At 35.5% G+C, this 19,776-nt stretch overlaps 1 protein-coding gene across 1 annotated transcript in view; it reads left to right on the forward strand.

Annotated features, from left to right (window-relative positions):
* Nucleotides 1-19,776, forward strand: part of KCNH7 (potassium voltage-gated channel subfamily H member 7) — a 407,166-nt gene that overhangs the window by 353,379 nt on the left and 34,011 nt on the right. Inside the window, exon 9 of the mRNA XM_036319925.1 lies at nucleotides 2,938-3,137. Within this exon, the coding sequence (XP_036175818.1) occupies nucleotides 2,938-3,137 (200 nt within the window). The remainder of the gene's footprint in view (nucleotides 1-2,937; nucleotides 3,138-19,776) is intronic.

Raw genomic sequence — 19,776 nt, forward strand, 5'->3', positions numbered from 1 at the left:
GACTGATATGCTAAGAAATAAGAAATGTGACTCATAAGCAGGAGAAAAAACATGTTTTAAACCTGCAGCTAGAGTTAACAGAGGCGACAGGAGCAGCAGACAACACCAAGCCTTGAACAAATGTGTATGTGGACTTCCAGAAAACGGACAGGAAGCAAAAAAAAAAAAAAAAAAAAAAAATTGTTAGAAACGGCTGAGGTTTTTCCAAAATTGATAAAAACTATAACTCATAGATCCTAGAAGTTCAGTGAATCCCAAACAGACACACACACACACACACACACACACACACACACACCCACGATGCATTACAATAAAAATACTGGAAACTAATGATAAAAAGGTAAAAAATCTTTAAAACAGAGGTGAAATTCTCATGCATTGCTGGAAGGAGTGTGACATAATGATTTTAGGAAATAGTTTGGCCATTTCTTATAAAGTCAAACATGCCATACAACTCAGCTATTTTATTTTTAGGTTTTAAAAGGGGAATGAAAATGTCTGCCCAAAGATTTGTATACAAATGTTCATGGCACTTTTATTCGTTGTAGTCAAAAACTAGAAACAGTGAGCTTTCGAGCTACAGAGGAGAGAAACTGTAGTATAGCCATACGATACAAATCTGCTCAGTGATAAAAAAAATAATTTAATGATACACTAAACACAAAATGAAACTCAAAATCATAATGTTGAGCAAAAGAAGTCAGGCACAAATGAACATGTACATTTTGAGTTTATTTATATGAAATTCCAGGAAATGAAAACTAAACTTTAATGAGATAAAGGACCTCGGTGGTTTTCTAGGGTCTGAAATGAGTAAGCAGACAGCCAAGGGACACAATAAATATTTCGGGGTAATGAAAATGTTTTATATATTGAATGTGCTTACAGGAGTGTATACATTTGTCAAAACTAACTGAACGTTACATTTAAAACAGATTCATTTTATTATATGTAAATTACACATCAATAAAATGTTTAAGTTACAATTTTTTTAAGTTTGTGTAATTTGTAGAAAAATCAAGTGTATTTGTTCTATCAACATGTTTCAGCTAATACCTAAATAGCCAACTAAATTCATTAGTTTGGTTAGCATATCAGATTTGGGGTATATTATGCTGAAGAAATGTTTAAGATAAATGTATTTTTCTATAATATCTAAAACTAAAGCAAATAATTTTAATGAAATAACAACTCCCTATTATGAAAAGCTAAATAAAAATAGTGAGTTAGGAAAGAAATGCCTGAAAATATTACTCCAAGGTGCTTTTGACTCATATTTTATGCCAGTTGATGGGCATTACCTTAATAATGTATACATAAGATAGTCATTTTGTGCTTCTCTCTTGCTGACAGTCTTTAGACTTATTTGCTTCCTTAAACAATAGAAAAAATATTATGTCTCTATTATAATCTAAGAAGCCATCAGCATATAATTTCTTAGGAGAAATACAAGTCATTCATGTATTCAATGTACTTATAATCTAGATTTTACCATCTTGTCAAGGAGTGGAAATACCTGTTTATGACCCAAACTAATGTTTTGGTTCATTCTTATGGCAATATGGATTTAAAACCACAGTATTCATTAAATATGAAATAAGCATGTTTTCCCTGTCTCTTAAGTAATTATGTGGTTTAGGTAAAATAACTAGCATTGATTATGTGCCCTCTGATTAAATCAAGTGAATTTAATTTGTACTATTTCCTGAGCATATGATAGGTGCTATGGAGACATAACAGCATGCATAAATATTTCCAACACTACAATTAGGAAGAGTAAAATATATTTTTCACATGAATCTCCTTGGATCACAGGAATCAGTTTCAGGCAAGTATTGCTAACTCCCTTCTTAATCAACTATTCATGTATTAAAGTTAGCCTCGTGTATTTTTTTCTGTGGAAGATACAGCCTAAACAGTTTGTCTGACTTACTGAGACATATTGTCTTTCACACATCCCAATTCAGCCTCACTGCAGATGGCCCCAACTCTCATCCTTTTAAGTAGATAAAAACAAAGGGCCGCTGCTTTCTTTGGAACCTTCTCTTAGTAGGAACACCTGTGGTAAGCAAGGACCATGTTAACCAAGAGACAAAGAAAGCCAATTACCAAGAAAAGTCACTTTAAAACACCTTGAACTTGGCCAAAATCTACTTTTAAAATGGCTTACATGGTTTATAGAGATAGTGTTTTATAAAAAGTGTTGGGGGGGAAAATGTGTTGATAGAATATAGTTGAATCAAACACTTCAAAATGTTTGTTTATTTTTCCCACCTGCTTGGTATATTGTAGTTCCAGTGCCTTAAACATATATAACCTTCTCTCTAATGTTCTGACGACACATCCAAAGATCAAGGTAGAGACCATTTGTCATGATTTGATTTTCTGTGCAGTATAGCACTTTTTAGGATTATTAGAAACAGAATGACAATAAAATGATAAAGAGAAGAAGACTTAAAAGCTTCACGTTAACTTATAAAGATTTAGCCCAGGAAGCACTGAAAAGGTTATTCCACCTAAGCATGAATACATAGAAAGAGTGTCATAGCAGTTTACTTCTTCCCATAGACCAAAAAAAAAAAAAAAAAAAAAAAAAAAGATGTAGTCTAACTTTCTCTACAAACAAAATATTTATTCTAAATGCATTTTATCTCTAATCAGCACTCCAGCTTACAGGTTGATATTGTAAACAACCTGAGTTTTAACTTTAAGAATCCATCAGGAATTTAGAGACTTTTCCCTCTCCAGATTTGCCATCAAAATTATAAAATTTAAAGCTGCATTGGCTTGACCATATTTTTCCTCCAAGGGCCAATGGTATATCCTCATAACTGGATTGAGATAAATAAAAATTAACATACTTGAGATTCTGACAAGATGTAATATGCCCAAAATTCAGTCTTCCCCCATAACTTTGTTTTTTGTTCAATCCAGCACTAATGTATGCAAGCATTTTTGGGAATGTATCTGCAATTATCCAAAGATTATACTCGGGAACTGCCAGGTACCACATGCAGATGCTGCGAGTAAAAGAGTTCATTCGCTTTCACCAAATTCCTAATCCTCTGAGACAACGGCTTGAAGAATATTTCCAACATGCATGGACTTACACCAACGGCATTGACATGAATATGGTATGTATTTCTGTTTCCAAAACAAAAGAACCATAAGCATTTTAGCTACAGCCAAAATGGAAAAGCTAGTCTCACCAGCTTTGAACCCCTTGCTTTTGTTTTTCTCTCTCAGATGTTTATTTTCTCCCCTGGAGATAATCTCTCATTCTCAATTCATGGCATTGCATGGTGCTGTATTCTAGTTATACTGTGTGGCAAAGGCATTATAACATGATGCAAACTGATATAACTATGTGCAGTAGAGTGTCCACTTCTGTTTAGAGAGAATGTTGCTAAGCTGGGACTTGGTCTTTCACCACATGGCCTACCTACCAGTACCCCCAAAAATAGTTGGACCCATTTGCATTAAGATTTTATACAAGTCCTAGTAAACAGTAATAATAAGTATGATGGCCCCAAACAGAAATCCAAGATTAACGCTCTTCAAAAAAATAGGTCATTTTGAGAATTTGTGGAAGAAGTTAGGAAGCTTAAGTATGTCATAAACACTTTATGATAGGAAGTTTCATGTTTATGGTATGGGAATTTTTTTCTATATTAAAAAAAATTAATTATGTGCCCTTTTACTATATCTGGTTTAATGTATATTTCCTTTTAAAAAGGAAAGTGCAGATTTCTTCATTATTTTTAAGCTAATTCAACATTAGCAATCACTTTTCATAACCATTTATTCCTCTGACAATGCCCCCAAATCAACATAACTGTGGTCTATCAAGCTCTTTTTAATATTAGGAAAATTGGGTACATTTCTTTGACCTAGCTGTTTGGCTTATAGAAACTGATTGCTCAAGATTAACTATATAACAGGTCCAAATTCTATAACATACCATAGACCTATTTTTTAAAAGATTAAAAATATGGTGCATTTCATATAGCTACTCCTCCACTGGACAAGGACCTGTTTCTAAAAATATTCAGAAAATAAAACCCCTTGCATATAATGACATCAACAATATAATACAATTTTTGCATAAGTGAACCTATACAATTTAGATTGACATCTTTTAATTGACTAGTAAATATTCTAACAAAAAAAGCAAAGATTCAAAATTAGCAGTCAAGATATAGAAATTATAACAAATATTGCCCAATTTGAAAGACATGTTTACATACAGATGAGCTTATCATAGTATGTGAGATTTACTTGACTGAGAAGTGAGGACATGCCATAATAAAAAAATTTAATTTGAAGAGCCAATCAATTAGCACATTTTACACAAAATCATAACCGAATTTCATGAGTCATTTCCAAGTACCCAGTGTTCTTTGTGAAAATTTATTTGATACATTGATCTTACTAGGTTAACACTTTAGTCTCACAAGAAAACACCTACAAATTGATCACGTTTATATATTATTATTTAACAAAGATATCATCATTCAGAAACTATCGGGGTTTCTCTAATGCTGGGTTGGCTGAAGCAGTGCCAAGAATTTTTTATCAACACATGTGCCACTCAATTTTGTTGTTTTATACGCCAGATTATTTCAATAACAGTAATAAAACACCTATTTATTGTACCTCCCCTCTCCATATAACTCTAGTTTTGTGGCCATATTTTGTGATAAAGTCTATTTTGTGACATCTATTTACCTTTCATTGTTTGACTCTATTACCTATAAATATGGTTTATATACCACTTGCTTATTTACAATGTACTTATGAAAGATTTATCTCTTTCCTGTCTGCTTCACACCTTAATACATGGAATCACAACACCCACCGGTAAGAACAGGAGGTATTTATATCCAATTTAATTCTCGTGTAAACTGTGGAGAACACCCTTGCTATCTGTCAGGTTTAGAGCTTGTTAATTGGTTTCCAGTGTTAGTTCTGATCTTTTTTTGCATGATGTAGCAGAGGATATACAAAGCAAGCAATTGGGAAAGATAACCTGGAAGAGGCCAAGTGCAGAATAGAAATCCTTAATTTTAACGATGACTTGACCTCCAATGATATTTATATACACTTTCCCCTCCCCCACAAAAAGTCACTTATCTGCCCCTTCCTCCACTCCGGTAAAGGTTATGGGTATACGGTTTGCATTAGATAATTGTCATAAAGAAAATGTCATTCTTTTTCATCATTCTCTATTTTCATAATGTAGGTATTTTTCTTCCCTCTCATCTGCATGCCTGTATTACATGATCCTGAAGTGTGTGAGCTCTAAACCATGTGCTATTGAGTCTTGCATGTGGTTTTGAGAGCTTGACTTTGCATGAACTTCTTGTTTGTATACAGTGTCTACATTTCTCATCTTGTGACCGAAAAGTGAGTAAAAAAATCAAAGTGCAAGATAACTGAAAACTCAGCAAATGGAAGATACTTGCTAATTGAGCAGGCTGTGCAAAACCAAGTTGATTAGAGAAAAACAATTGTACTCTTAGACTATTGAGAGGTAGAAAAAAATCTAAATATATTTTTTTTACTTCCAAAAACACTGTTAAAATCTCTGTGTCTTGTCAGTTGTTTACTAAGTGTAATATAATAATTTAAAGTTATATAAATGTATGTATCGTGATACATAAAAGTACATCAAACTGTTGTATCTTTCACCAGCATTCCATCTTATTTTATTTAAGTATAACCTTAAATATAATTTCTCATGAAACATTTCAGGTCATTTTTGCTCTTCAGCCAAATGTGGTTCAAGATGTCTGGTCATACTGTATAAATTGACCTAAAGTTATTTTTCATAGCCCAAAATATTTGATTCCTTAATAGATCACAAAACATAGGAACGAATTAACCTAAAATGTGCAGCCACATTCCTTATTTCCTGCATCTTTTGTTTATTTTGTGAAACAGCAATTGCCAGAATGTTCCAGGACCAAAAGCATTCCAGCTGAACCAAATGGTTCAGAGTGCAAAAGGAAGAGGGTCAGGATAGTGAAGCTGGTGAAAGGAAGGTGTTCTTTTGCATCTGATGTCAGGCTTAGGAATAGTATAAATTATCTTCAAAATGTCTTTAGATCAATTCTGAAAAACTCTTTCCCTTTTACTCCCAGAAATTTGACTCATTAAGAAGGAGAAACTTTCTCAGCATAGGATGAAAGGCGTCTCAAGGAATTTCCCCAGATCAATGCTGTCTTCTAACTCAATATGAAACTTTCTGACATTATCCAACATAGATTTTAGTTACAACATTACCAAGAGCTGAAAATCACTTTCCATGTCAGAGTAGAATCAAGTTTCCTCGTATCACACACAAGAACTGGAATGCCTAAAGAAAGAACCCCAAAACCATGGTCTATACCTCATTCGGATGGAGACAAATAATCAATTGTGACAGAAATTACTCCATAACTTAAAATTACATTGACATGAAAGAAAATCTTTGTGAACACTTAATGACAAATTCTATTTTACCTAAAAATGCCCCATCAATATGCCACTAATCTTGGACAAGTCCCGTAATCTCTCTGCAATTTCATTAAACTTGTCATTTTCAAATATTTTTAAAGCACCAGAACTCAAATATGCTAAATATGCAAAAACAGTTATTATGGGATATTTTTCAGCTTGAGGGTGGAGATTCTAACCTATCTGCTGCCCCCCTCTCACTCCCTGAGGGGGACCTTATTCTCCCTTATGAAACATCTGCTTCGTATTATTAAACACCATTGGACTAAATTGACTAAACGAGTGGTAGAATAGTTGATGGCAGAGAACCAAAGGGGATCATTTCAGGTAAAGACAAGGACAGGAATAAAAGCACATATGTGGGAGAGTACAAGGTAGAATTAGGGGAGGTACTCCAGAAACAACTTTATTTTATGAAAAATAACAATATAGTTGGGTTTTGCTCTTTGTTTTTGTTTGGCCTTGATATTAATGGAGACAATTTTGAGCAACAGATGTACAAGGAGTTGGAATGAGAATCAAGGAAGAGGGATAAATTCTTCAGCAAGGCAGATAGGCAAGGCTTCTGAAAGGCAGGCAGGAGGAAAAGAGAAAGGGTGACGGCCTTGGCTTTGAGAAGTAAAGGAGAAAACTCCGTGTCCCTTACACTACATGGTCCAGTCTTCTTGGTCTGGCAAAGATTAAACTAATTCCTCAGAAAGGAGGTGGTATAAGATAGGGGCAGAGTTGTAAAAGGAAGGATATTTAGGGATTTTAGTCAACCTAGTACACTAAAAAATGGGTAGAACCACAGTGAGAATCTAAGTGAGAAAGGATATACTTATCATGGGCCCAACAAAGCCAATCAAAATGGAAAAGAATATATTAAATAATTACAGATTGTTTCATATAAATTCTTATTTCTTGAGACTGATGTAATTTCTTAGGATTGTGTTAATGAAATTTGGTTTCCTTTCCTCCTATTTCTCTTTCCAGCTCCCTGTTTTCTGTCAGATTAGCCTCTGCTAACTACTAACTTTAACTAATTACTGCTTACTACCACTACTTACTACCTACTATTATCTACTAGCTATAACACCTTATATTTGCATCCACATTCTAACCCTACTATTTCAAAAACTTCCCAATGTATATTTAAATGACTTCATTTGTGCCAGACTTTCCCATTCAGTCATGGACTGTTTCAATAGACCACAGTGAAATGTAATGACAAGTTTTTTCAGTTATGTTCAATTCAGCAACTCAAGTAAAAACAATCCTTGTCACATTAAACCCCATCAAAAATATAAATCAAGATTTATAAAATAACATGGCTTATTTCCATCACATTGCTTTTAATTCCATGTTACCTTTTTCTAATGATTCTTTATATATTTAAGTTGATAAATATAGTCAATGAGAAAGCTTTGACTGACTAGTCATAGAGCTATAAATAAAATGACAAAAAATATGGTGCCCTCATATTTGACTACTCCACCACTGACTGGGCAAGGAGCCCTTTTGTAAGAATTCTTCAGAAAAGAAAATCACTCACTTCTAAAGACATCAATAGCATAATACAAATTTGCCATAGGTAAGCCTGTACAATTTAATTGATATTTTTTGTTTAACCAGTAATATTCTAACAAAAAAGCATAGGTTCAAAATTAGCAGTCAAGTTGAACAAAGCATTGAAAATATTGCCCAAGTTGAAAGACACATGCTTGTTCCCTGCACTGAGGCCCAAATGGCCCAACAAGTAAATCCACACATTTAGAAAGGGGGCATGGAGACTGGCAAAAACCTGCATTTAAGTGATAAAGACCCTCAGGGCTGGTGACATGTTTTAGTTTTTTGAAAAAAACAATACACATCTAGTTATCATTTAGGAGTTGAATTAAAATAATAGTTGTCTACATGCCTTTAAAAGATGTTTTCATCTTCATGTTGATGAGTCTATAGGAATTGTCTAGCTCTGCAGAAATTGGATAGGTAGTAAAATTTTGCATCAGCAGGCTATCTGCTATTAACATACACACTTACCTACTGTAGCCAGCCCCTGAACAGCAGGTGCTTAAAAAGGTCAAGGCTCATGCACTTTCTATTTTTCACAGAGGCTGTTTGCCCTAAAGTCTCAAAAATACCACAGAGAACAATACTTGCCATCTGGAGCCTCCTGACATGAACAATATCAAGCGTAAGACAGGCATCTGGTATTTTCCGCTCACATATGATATGTGCTCAGCCAAATGATGATGGTCACTTCATCCTGGTCTCTAACCATTATCAAGAAGGACTTAATTACAGCTGGCACCATGCTGCTTCTTTAGAGGTTCCTGAGCTAAGAGACATAATGACAGCATGGCTGGGGCTTTAAATAGGGAAAACAGTCAGTGCAGGAACACCAAGCTGAGGCAATGAACACACTTCTGTGCTTCAGTTTCTCCCTCTTACAGTAGTAGGAAGGTGAAAATGATGTCTCAAATTGTTTTATAACTCTAAAATAATGGTACTCTCTGATCAGGACTCTAGAGTGCAATTCCTTTTGCTGAAGAGTGTGACATGTTTCCAAACACTGTCTTTGTAGTGATAGGAACACAGGATGACATCACACTCAATTCAGCTTAAAAACACTTAATATTCAACACCAGTTTAGCCAATAATAAAAATGTAGAGAGAGACATCAGAGTTCAGTTTTAAACGATTCCTTGGAAATATTACTTTAAGTCCATTTTAGTTCTATATTAGAAGAATTCAATATTTATCAAAGCTTATGGAATCAAACCATCTGCAATTTCTTCAAAAATAAAAGTTTAATATTTTTTTTCATGGAAGAATTATCTGAGACATTCCCAGTGGCCTTGGAATTTCCAATATGTCAGATTGTAAAATCATTTTCTAAAGGTGAAAATAAGCATAGTGGTTCATCTAACCCTGTTGACCATATAGCCTTAGGCAGAAGTACTCAAGAAAATTACAGATATTTATTTGTTTTTCTTGGTTTAGACATTGCATTGCTACCCAGGGGGATGAGTGTGGATGGAAAAAATATATAGTCATTATCACTTTCATGTCAGATATTCCTAAAGGACTTCTTTTCATTTGTATCTTTGGCTCCTATTGGTCAGGTGGCTCTTTTAGTTCACTAGATCCTCCTAAATAATTTTAAATGGTAATAGCTGATTTTTAAACATGTTTTTATTTATTTTAGAGAGTGGGAGGATGGGAGAAGGACAGAGAGGTAGAAATCCTGCACACCCTTACTAGGGATCAATCCTGAAACCCCAGGCATATGCCCCAACCAGGAATTGAACTGGTGACCACTTGGTGCTTAGGAAACCACACTGGCTGATTTTAAAGCAAATAGCTTTACTTTTAAAACTAATACTTGTAAAGATCATTGCTTTTCTACAATAAATATTATTTTTTCATATATTTTTGAAGCTTTGTTTATATTGATAAGTAAATTATTTAAAATGTTGCATCTATTTTATAATGATATTGATCTATCATTATATGCTCTTTAAATGTTAGAAAACATCTGTAAACCCATGTGGTACTGGTGATTTTACATCAAACTAGTGGCCCAGTGCATGAATTCAGGCATGGGTGGGGTCCCAAGGGGGGGGAGGGGGGGACGAGATTGGCCCTCTGGGTGGGTGGGCGGGTGGTAGGACACCCTTGCTGGCCTGGGATCTGGAAACGTCCTGCTGACATTCACGCTGGTTGTGGGGAGCCACCTGACAGCTGGTTTTATATTGTTTCTTCCTTGTGGAGCGTCTAGGGAGGGTAGTGGATTGGTGCCCAAGGCTGACTTTTAGGAGGCCGACAGTGCTGTCAGGATCATGCCAGTGGTGCTGGTCCTTCGGTGCCTGGCTCATTCTTCAGAGATTGGACCTGCAGGACTACTGAGAGAGTGAGTGGCTGCCACTGGGCTGGTGGGCCACCGGGATGGCTTGGTCAGCTGAGCAGTGTTCACACTGTGGGAGCGCACTGACCACCAGGGGGCATCTCCTGCGTTGAGCGTCTGCCCCCTGGTGGTCAGTGCGCATCATAGCGACCGGTGGTTACTGTTGTTCCAGTCGTTCTGGTTGTTTGATCGTTCAGGCGCTTAGGCTTTTATATACATAGACTAGAGGCCCGATGCACGAAATTCTTGCAAGGGGCTCGGCCCATGCCACCGCTGCCTCTACCTTGGCCCCCACTGCCACAGCTTCGTCCGGAAGGTCATCCAGAAGGATGTCTGCTCTAATTAGCATCTTATACTTTTATTATTATAGATAGCATGTTTCCTCCAACTTTGTTCTTTCTCAAGATTGCTGTGGTTATTCGGGGTCTTTTGTGGTTCCATATACATTTTTTTGGAATATTTATTTAGTTTTGTGAAATATGCCATTGGTATTTTGACAGGAATTGCATTGCATCTATAGATTGCTTTGGATGTTTTCACAATATTAACTCTTCCTGTCCATGGGCACAGTGTACATTTCCATTTGTTTGTATCTTCTTCAATTTCTTCCTTCAGAGTTTTACAATTTTTTGAGTATAGGTCTTTTACTTCCTTGGTTAAATTTATTCCTAGGTTTATTCTGTGTGTGTGTGTGTGTGTGTGTTGTTGTTGTTATTTTTATTCAGTTGTAAATGGGATTGTTTTCTTAGTTTCCCTTCACCTTGGTGGTTTTAATTTAAACCATTAATTACCATTCCAACTCTAGTATGGTAATTATATATTCTATTTCTTCCTTAATAAACATTGACAACTTATATTTTGCCAAGAGTTCATCCATTTCACCTAGGCTTTCAAAGCTCTTATGAAATTGCATATAGAATTCTCTTGAAACTCAATTTTTTTGGTACTGCTTTCTCATTCCTAAACTTGTATATTTTTGTTCTCTCTTCTTTCCTTCAGCAGGCCTTTGAAATATTTCTGTGTTTTATTGTTTTTTTCAAGGCACTTGCTTTTGGGTTAGTTTATTTACTTCTTTTCATTTTTAGCATTTGCCTTCATTAATCTCCTTTTTTATTTATTTGGACTGTCCTATTATTCTTAACATCTATATTAAGATCTTTTTTTTAAAATATATTTTATTGATTTTTTACAGAGAGGAAGGGAGAGAGATAGAGAGTCAGAAGCATCGATGAGAGAGAAACATCGATCAGCTGCCTCCTGCACATCTCCTACTGGGGATATGCCCGCAACCCAGGTACATGCCCTTGACCGGAATCGAACCTGGGACCTTTCAGTCCGCAGGCCAACGCTCTATCCACTGAGCCAAACCGGTTTCGGCAAGATCTTTTATTATTTCGGATTTTCTCTGTAATAATGAAGACATTAAAACTATACATTTTCTTTTCTAATGCAAGTTTTCTCTGGGTCATGGGTTTTGACATAAAATGTTCTCCTTTCATTGCTTTTAAATTATTTCTTATTTAATCCAAAGGATATCATAGAATGCTATTCTTAGGTTTCATATACTTCTAATTTTCTGGTCACTTTAAAATAATGGATTCTTATTTTGGGATTATAATCAGAGTTAATGGGCTATATAACATTTCTATTCTTATAAATGTTTAGGCACCCACACTTAATGCAAAAGCAAGCTGTGGTTGCATTTTTAAAAGTGAATGACCTTTATAAAGGTTTCCAAAGTATTTAGCTTTATTTACATGGCAGGGGTTGGAGGGATCTGCTATCTTTCTTTATCCATATTTTATTCCTTTGTGCATTATAAAATTGAATTATATAATTCCACTAACCAGTACAGCTGTCATAAATAGATTTCAAAACATACACAGCTGCTTTAAAACTCAATTGGTAGAAGTAGAAATGTGAGGGGATACAGCAGTGTCTGGAACGCTCAGAGTGCTGGGTAACGAGAAACAATACATTTTACAGAAGGGAGATCTGATAGATGGAGGAAGAAAACTATTTTGAGAACTTCTGCTGTTTTGCAAAATGTTATATAATTGCTGATACAGCCATAACATTCTCTAGAACACAATTGCATTATTGTCTAGGCCTAATCTTTTGGGGGAACAAATACTCTAACTGGTACAAAATGAAAATGGCATATATGCTACATTTCTATTCTTTGTTACTTATTAATAAAGCCAATAAATAAAATGAATGGGAAATATTTTGCATCTCATTCTACTGGGAGCAACTTTAGAAATCCAGTCTGAGAGGAGCTAAGGCACAATAGTGGAAGAAATCCTGGACTAAGTTCAGAGACTTAGTTCTTTCAGAAATAAAAATCTTTCATGCATTTATATTCAGCTTCCACATATGCAAAATAGGCGACTTGCCATTCTCTATTCTTTACATAAAGTTGACAAATGAATCAAAGGATGTTATACATGAGCAATGTTTCTGAGACATAAAAGTAGACTCAAGTTTAAAATGGTGTATCAAGCCGAGACCGGTTTGGCTCAGTGGATAGAGCGTCGGTCTGTGGACTGGGGGGTCCCGGGTTCGATTCTGGTCGGGGGCATGTGCCTGGATTGCGGGCACATCCCCAGTGGGAGATGTGCAGGAGGCGGCTGATCGATGTTTCTCTCTCATCGATGTTTCTGACTCTCTGTCTCTCTCCCTTCCTCTCTGTGAAAAATCAATAAAATATATTAAATAAATAAATAAATAAATAAATAAATAAATAAATAAATAAATAAATAAAATAAAATGGTGTATCAAGTACAAGGTGGTATTTAAATCTTTTTTTTCATTTCTTTGCAAATAGCACCTCCTTGTTTCCTGTTCCTTACTTTGCCAGCAAGCTTAGGTCATCCACAATCCATCTATTTTAGAAGAAGCGTCTGCAAAGCACTCAATAGACCCCACTATAGGTATATCTGTTCATGCTTTCCCTCGCTTGCTCTCTCAAGCAATTAGAGGGCTGAGGGGAAAGTCCTGAAATTGTCTCTCAGGATGCAGATCTCTCCTGTTACCTTTAGAAATCCTAGTGGGTTTCAAGAGTTCCCCTGAGACCACTTTTCAGATATTGTGATGCACCTTCTTTAAGTCAGGCATCCCTGAATTAGCAGAAGGACTCCAGAGTCTGGGTAACCAGGACGAGTATGTAAAAGCAGTAAGTCCCCTCTGCCTACATACCGTCACTCACATTCCCACTCATCCTTGGCCCTCACTTAATTTGGGTCAGGTTAAAGCTTACAAGTCCCTCTAAAAACAAAGAAACATCTCACAGTCATGCCATTAAATGGGGGCAGGAGCTGTGGGAGAGGGAGGGGGAAGATGCAGGAGGGAGGACTCTTTCATTGTTTAGAAATCTTTACTTGTACCAAAACTGGTTCAGGATTCATGTTATTCTCCATGTATACATATGGCAAGTTTTTCTTCTGCTTATCTGTTTTCCCCCTAACTCATGTAGCCATATAATAAACGTTGCAAACTTACATGCAGAAAACTAATTTACTCAAGGCTTATAAATGTCCTTAGTCATGGATTTAGTCTGCTTTGCCAACAATCTGGCCAGATATGAAGTCCTCATACAAAACAATGCTTCTTTCTTTTCATCAGCCCCATGATGATAAAATAAAAAAGTAGATGGCAAAAAATTTGAGCCTTAGACTAGGGTTCTATATATTTATATTTTTAAAACTACTAAAAGAATCCACCTAGCATGATCAGTGCTGAAACATGAAATAGTAAACATGTCATTGCCAAGGAAATATGCAAGACATGTATTTTCTGTTCCTTCATAGTAAATCATCACCATAGAACTAATATGACCTGGGATGACCTCAAAATTATAGATTCCATTAAGGAAGGGCATTATCTTCTAAAAACAACAAAAAGCATGGTTTACTATTTTATAAGTACTTATGATTATTAAATACTGAATGCCCACATGGCAGACAATAATTCCACAAGAATTAGAAAATATCAGAAAATATTAAGGCTGTAGACTTCATATTTTATATGAAGAGACTGAAGAATTAACATTTTACTTCCATAATCTATTTGACAATCATACTTGAAGTTTAATGCTTCATAGGGAGTATTGTGTTTTGATTAATCCTTATTTGTCAACATTTATGTGTATTTAATGACCCAGAGAATTTTTCCAGAAAATTTTCTAATGTTAGTTATCACAATTATCAAAGTTGTTTATATGATTAATTTGCTGTTTAGAAAAACCATTTGCCACACTCAGACTGTCTTTCTCAATGTGCCTTTTCAGCCTGCCTTTAGGATGTTCCCCTGTACAGCTGCACTATGTAAAACAAATCAAAAGCCATTCATTACAACATAGATTATCTTTCCAGCACTATCTGGATAAGGGATATCTATTAGGTATCTATCAGAATATAGTTTTATTCTTTTGGAAGCAATACAATGTTTAAAACACTATGAAAGGAGTCTAGAGAGAGTCTTGGTACAAACTCAATTGTTGGCTCTCTTCCAACAGGTCTTAGAAAATATAAGCCCCATAGAGACTTTGCAATCCTGGTGAAGAAACAGCATGTATTGAATCCCATGTTTTAAATCTGAGTCAGGGCCCTAACCAGTTTGCATCAGTGGATAGAGCCACGGCCTACGGACTCAAGGGTCCCAGGTTCGATTCTGGTCAAGGGCATGTACCTTGGTTGTGGACACATCCCCAGTAGGGAGTGTGCAGGAGGCAGCTGATCGATATTTCTCTCTCATCGATGTTTCTAACTCTCTATCCCTTTCCCTTCCTCTCTGTAAAAAATCAATAAAATATATATTAAAAAAATACTTTAAATTTGAGGCAGGAATAATAAAATTTATTGTCAACATACAGGGTTGATGAACAGAGGTTAACTGGCATTTGCATAGAAACTAATATAATAATTAATAAATAATAATATCTGAACAAAAACTCTCTTTTGCATACTCACAATTGTAAACCTACTTTTGCCTCACCCTGGATATATTTAAATTTAAGGATTTACTTATTAAAAAGTTAATAAGACTAATGCCATTTTGATGAGCAAACATATATCAAATTAGAAGATGAAGGCTTACATTAACTTCAGCATTCATTCACTACTAAATTTTATATTCATGCTAAGTTTTAGAGAAAATTTGAATTCACATACTACATAATTACAAATATTAACAATATTGTATGCTTATCCCATTAGATGCATGTCAGCATATGTATATTTGAGGGAAGATTAACATAAATTAAATACTTCTGAATTAATGTTTGATCAAGTTTGCTATTGCTTGCTGTGGAATAGTTAATTACTTCCATTTTGGTTTTCTGTGTAATTTCTGCAAAGAGTTTTACTTTGATATAATAATGTTATCTTGCTTTATAATTGTTGGATAATTCTTGTTGGAATGTTCTTAAAGTTTGGGTCCTAATCTATGGAGTTGATTTAACAATCACAGAAAGCATTTCATACTCACATAAAAGAAAAAAATGTCTCATTCATCTTACATAATTTGAGCATTCCAAAGAGTTTTATCTACATAAATTTAAGTAAAGAGAAATTAATCTTGTATTTATAAAATATTCAAGTGACTTATGCATAATAAAGATGTGGGATTTTTACCAACCTTGAAAAAAATTTCTGAAACTTCAGGGAGTTTTAAAAATCTGCCCACATAACAGTCAATATGAGGAAATGTAACTATTACCTCAAGGGTTCATTTAAATAACCATTAGGATTATAAACATGCATTACAAATATCTGAATTTGGCATGAAAAGATGAGTGTAGGAACTTCTGGTTAAACCTATTAATTTTTTTTTAAATCTGGGCATTTAGAGAAAGGCTTGAGAGTATGTATATTTTCAGAGCACGTTTTATTTATTACTGTCTCCCATGCCTAGCATAGTGCCTGGCATATAGTAGATCATAAATATTTGCTAAAAGAATGAGGACTACATTTCTAAGTGTAGGCCATGAAAATGATTCTGGGTAATGCCCAGGGTCTTTGAACTCAGACTCAGTCAATAAAACAATGGCTCTAGATGCACAGCAAAAGGTGCTTTGTACCCTCAGAGTTTCAGAACATGACAGACAAGAAGGTGTGTACACAGTAGTGGCAATGATTGTAACAGTCACTAAACCAGCTTGTGTCCTGGTTTGTACTTGCCATAGCTGTTTTTTGCAGCCAGATCTGCTTGGCTTGGTAAAATTCCAGTATTTGAGTGCTATTTGAGGAAGTTCCAAGTCAGGTAAATTAGCAGAGGAACTAAACCTCACCAAGAAAAAAAAAAATTACCATGAGTAGGAAGGAATAAAGACCACACAGTTGGGACCGAAGGAACGGGTGCCTTAGATAAATATCTACTTAAAACTTCTCTATTCTACCAAATCTTTTTCAGTGTTCTTCTACCTCTATTCCACTACAGCTCCCTCTCCTCTAACTCTCATTTTTAAAGAACCTTTGCTTAGCCCTGACCTGTGTGGCTCAGTTGGTTGGGCATCATCCTGTGCACCGAAAGATCGCCACTTTGATTCGGTCAGAGCACATGCCTGGGTTGTATGCAGCAGGCAGCCAACTGATGTTTCGCTCACATCTGTTTCTCTCTCTCTCTCCCTCTCCCTTCCTCTCTCTCTAAAAATCAATAAAATAAAATGACTAAAAACTGCCTATAGTTAGGCATAACCCAGATTCCAAAGCTGCTGGCTTATTTAGGACATCCAATGTTCTGGGCTAGGAAGATCTTTAATTACAGAAAACTAACTTCTATTGAGTTTTATTTGAGTGATCTATGTAACTGACTTAAAAATCAGTTAAGGGCTAATATCACAGGAAAATAACTTAACCTAGACAAGTCTTTCCTGCCAAGATCTGTGAATCTTCTAACCGTGCAAATAAAGGCTTCTCCGGGAATACTATGGTACCTCCAACTTGAGGTTGTTCTTTCCAACCGGTACCACTTCTAATAAAATGACTGTTAGGAGATGGAAACTTTTCAAAAGGATACTGAGAAGAGAATGATGTTGAAAAACTTTCCCAACTTCCCTTTAAGTATTTGTTAATGATTATCAGAATATTGGAATTCCAAGATCACACTTGTAAATTGAGTTTAGTAACTGCCTGCTTCCAAACAGAAAGTAAGACAACTTGCAGTGAAAACCTAAGTGCAAGTAAGCCAAAATATTTAAAACAAGTCAGAAACAGGAAACAAAAGTTAGAGAAATGAGGAGGTAAAGAATTCTTAAGTTCTGTTGAGGAAATGGAACACAAAATTTAGTAGGGAATTTCTTATTCACAGAGACCAAAGAAAATAATAAAATGGGGTCATATCTCTCAATTTTGAGCTAAAGAGAACATACAAGTTCTTCAGCAACAATAAATATTTATGACCAAAAAAAGGAAGAAAAGAAGGGAGGAAGGAATAAGTAAAGGGTCAGAAATGAAATATCTATGGAACATTTACAATACATAAAATTTACACACATTATTGCATTTAATTGTGAGCATAACCCTGTCAAGTAGATATTATTAATTTTACAGTAGAAAAAACCAAAGTCACAAATAGTAAGTGATGAAATTGGGACTTCATGCCTATCTGATTCTATAGCTCATAAAACACACTCAGAGAAATGAATCTCCCCTACCTCCATCTCATCTGCACCTTCCAACTCAAAGCATCTGTGTATACATGTGCATATTTTTTCCTTCTATATCCAAGCTATATTCAGAAAGTATAACTGAGAAATTTCAGGAAAATGCCAGAAATAGCAACTACAAGTTCAGCATTCTCATTTCAACTACTATAATGGTAGCAATATCTCCCCTATTTACATGAAATATAACATGCCTTTTTGTACTTTATTACAGCCAAATATTTAGAGGAAAATAGGCATATCTAATTTGTTACTTGGTGTACTGCTCTTTACATTTTATGTGTATGGGGATATCTAATAGTTATGCTGAGGTCACAACTTCAGGGAGGAAAAGTACATCATATGCAGAGGCCAGTGAACTGGTTTTTTTTCCTACTATAACACTCCCAAATAAAGTGGCCCTGTTTCAGGAAACAGTGCTCAAACCTAGCTTGATTCCAGTCTAGCATCACTCGCCAAGGAATCCAATGTACTAGTAATAGTTTCAATAGGTAGAGGGGATCAGCAACCTAGAAGGTTGAGAGGAGCTGGACTGTTGGATCCCAACAAACGGTGGGGAAAAGAGCATCCAGCCTTAAAGGCAGGAATGGGCAAAGACTAGGCAAGTTACATATTGAAATCCAAGTAGGAAACCTGTCAGGAGTCTAGGCATGGAGACGAAGTCTGAAAGCTACTGTTAAGGAAAGAGGTTTCAGATGAGGAAGGCTCCGTTCTTTTGGGTCTGAGCCAGATAACACAGAAACTTCAGCACAAAAGTCTGACTTCCTACAGCTGTGCAGAGCTGAGTGAGCAGTGTCTGATGATTGGCACGCAGGACAAGGTTCAATATCGTAAAGGCTCTTATTCTCTGGCAAAGAAACACAGATGGATGGAGTGACTTGCACAAGCATCAACCTGTGGCAAATTCATGACCAGAACTCATATTCCCTGGGTTTTCTTCTAAAAAACCCTTGACCCATTTCTTTGGGTGACTCTACAGTGAAGGAGACAAGATTGGAGATAGTGCTTGTGTTTCAGATCTCTCATTGATTCTCTCTTTGATCCTTTTGCACCATAATCATAGTCAGTCTGACCAACTGCATCCCACAGGGCTCTACGGAACCAGGGTCCCTGTGGCTGCTTTAATATTTAAAGTAATAATAATTGCAAGTTAACTCAAATACAATCTAATTTGAAGTTCCTTTATGGGTCACGTACATTTGAATTATCTATACAAATAATTCATGATTTTTTTTTAACTACATTGAACAGCAATAGGTTAACCCAAAAAGGTAGGAAATCCTAAAATTGCATTATTGGGCACTATATGATGCCTTCTCCCTCTTACCCCCAAAACATATATAAATGGATTTATTCTTACTGAAAGCCAACATGATAATTAAAATCTACCTATGACACCCTAAATAGCTCAATACATGCAGAGAAGCAAACGTTGAGTGCCTTTTCCCACTGAAAGCTGAGAATTCTATAAAATAGCATAAAATTTTATTCAGTTTAAATTAAGTAGCACTTGTCACAAGCTATTATTTAATGTTTTCTACAAGTTTTAAATTAGTCACTGAATAGGCTGTCAAAATAGTAGCACTGTTAGAAACTTTATGTATGCATTGTAAATTCTGGCACAATTTCCAATTCTAAAAACTAAACTAGACATTTAAAGTATGATTCCTGTTCTCATTCTCTATTTTCAGTGCTTACCACAATATTTAGTACTAATGTGCAT

The sequence above is a fragment of the Myotis myotis genome, unplaced genomic scaffold (genome assembly GCF_014108235.1).
Source record: "Myotis myotis isolate mMyoMyo1 unplaced genomic scaffold, mMyoMyo1.p scaffold_m19_p_8, whole genome shotgun sequence".
NCBI classification, from domain to species: domain Eukaryota; kingdom Metazoa; phylum Chordata; class Mammalia; order Chiroptera; family Vespertilionidae; genus Myotis; species Myotis myotis.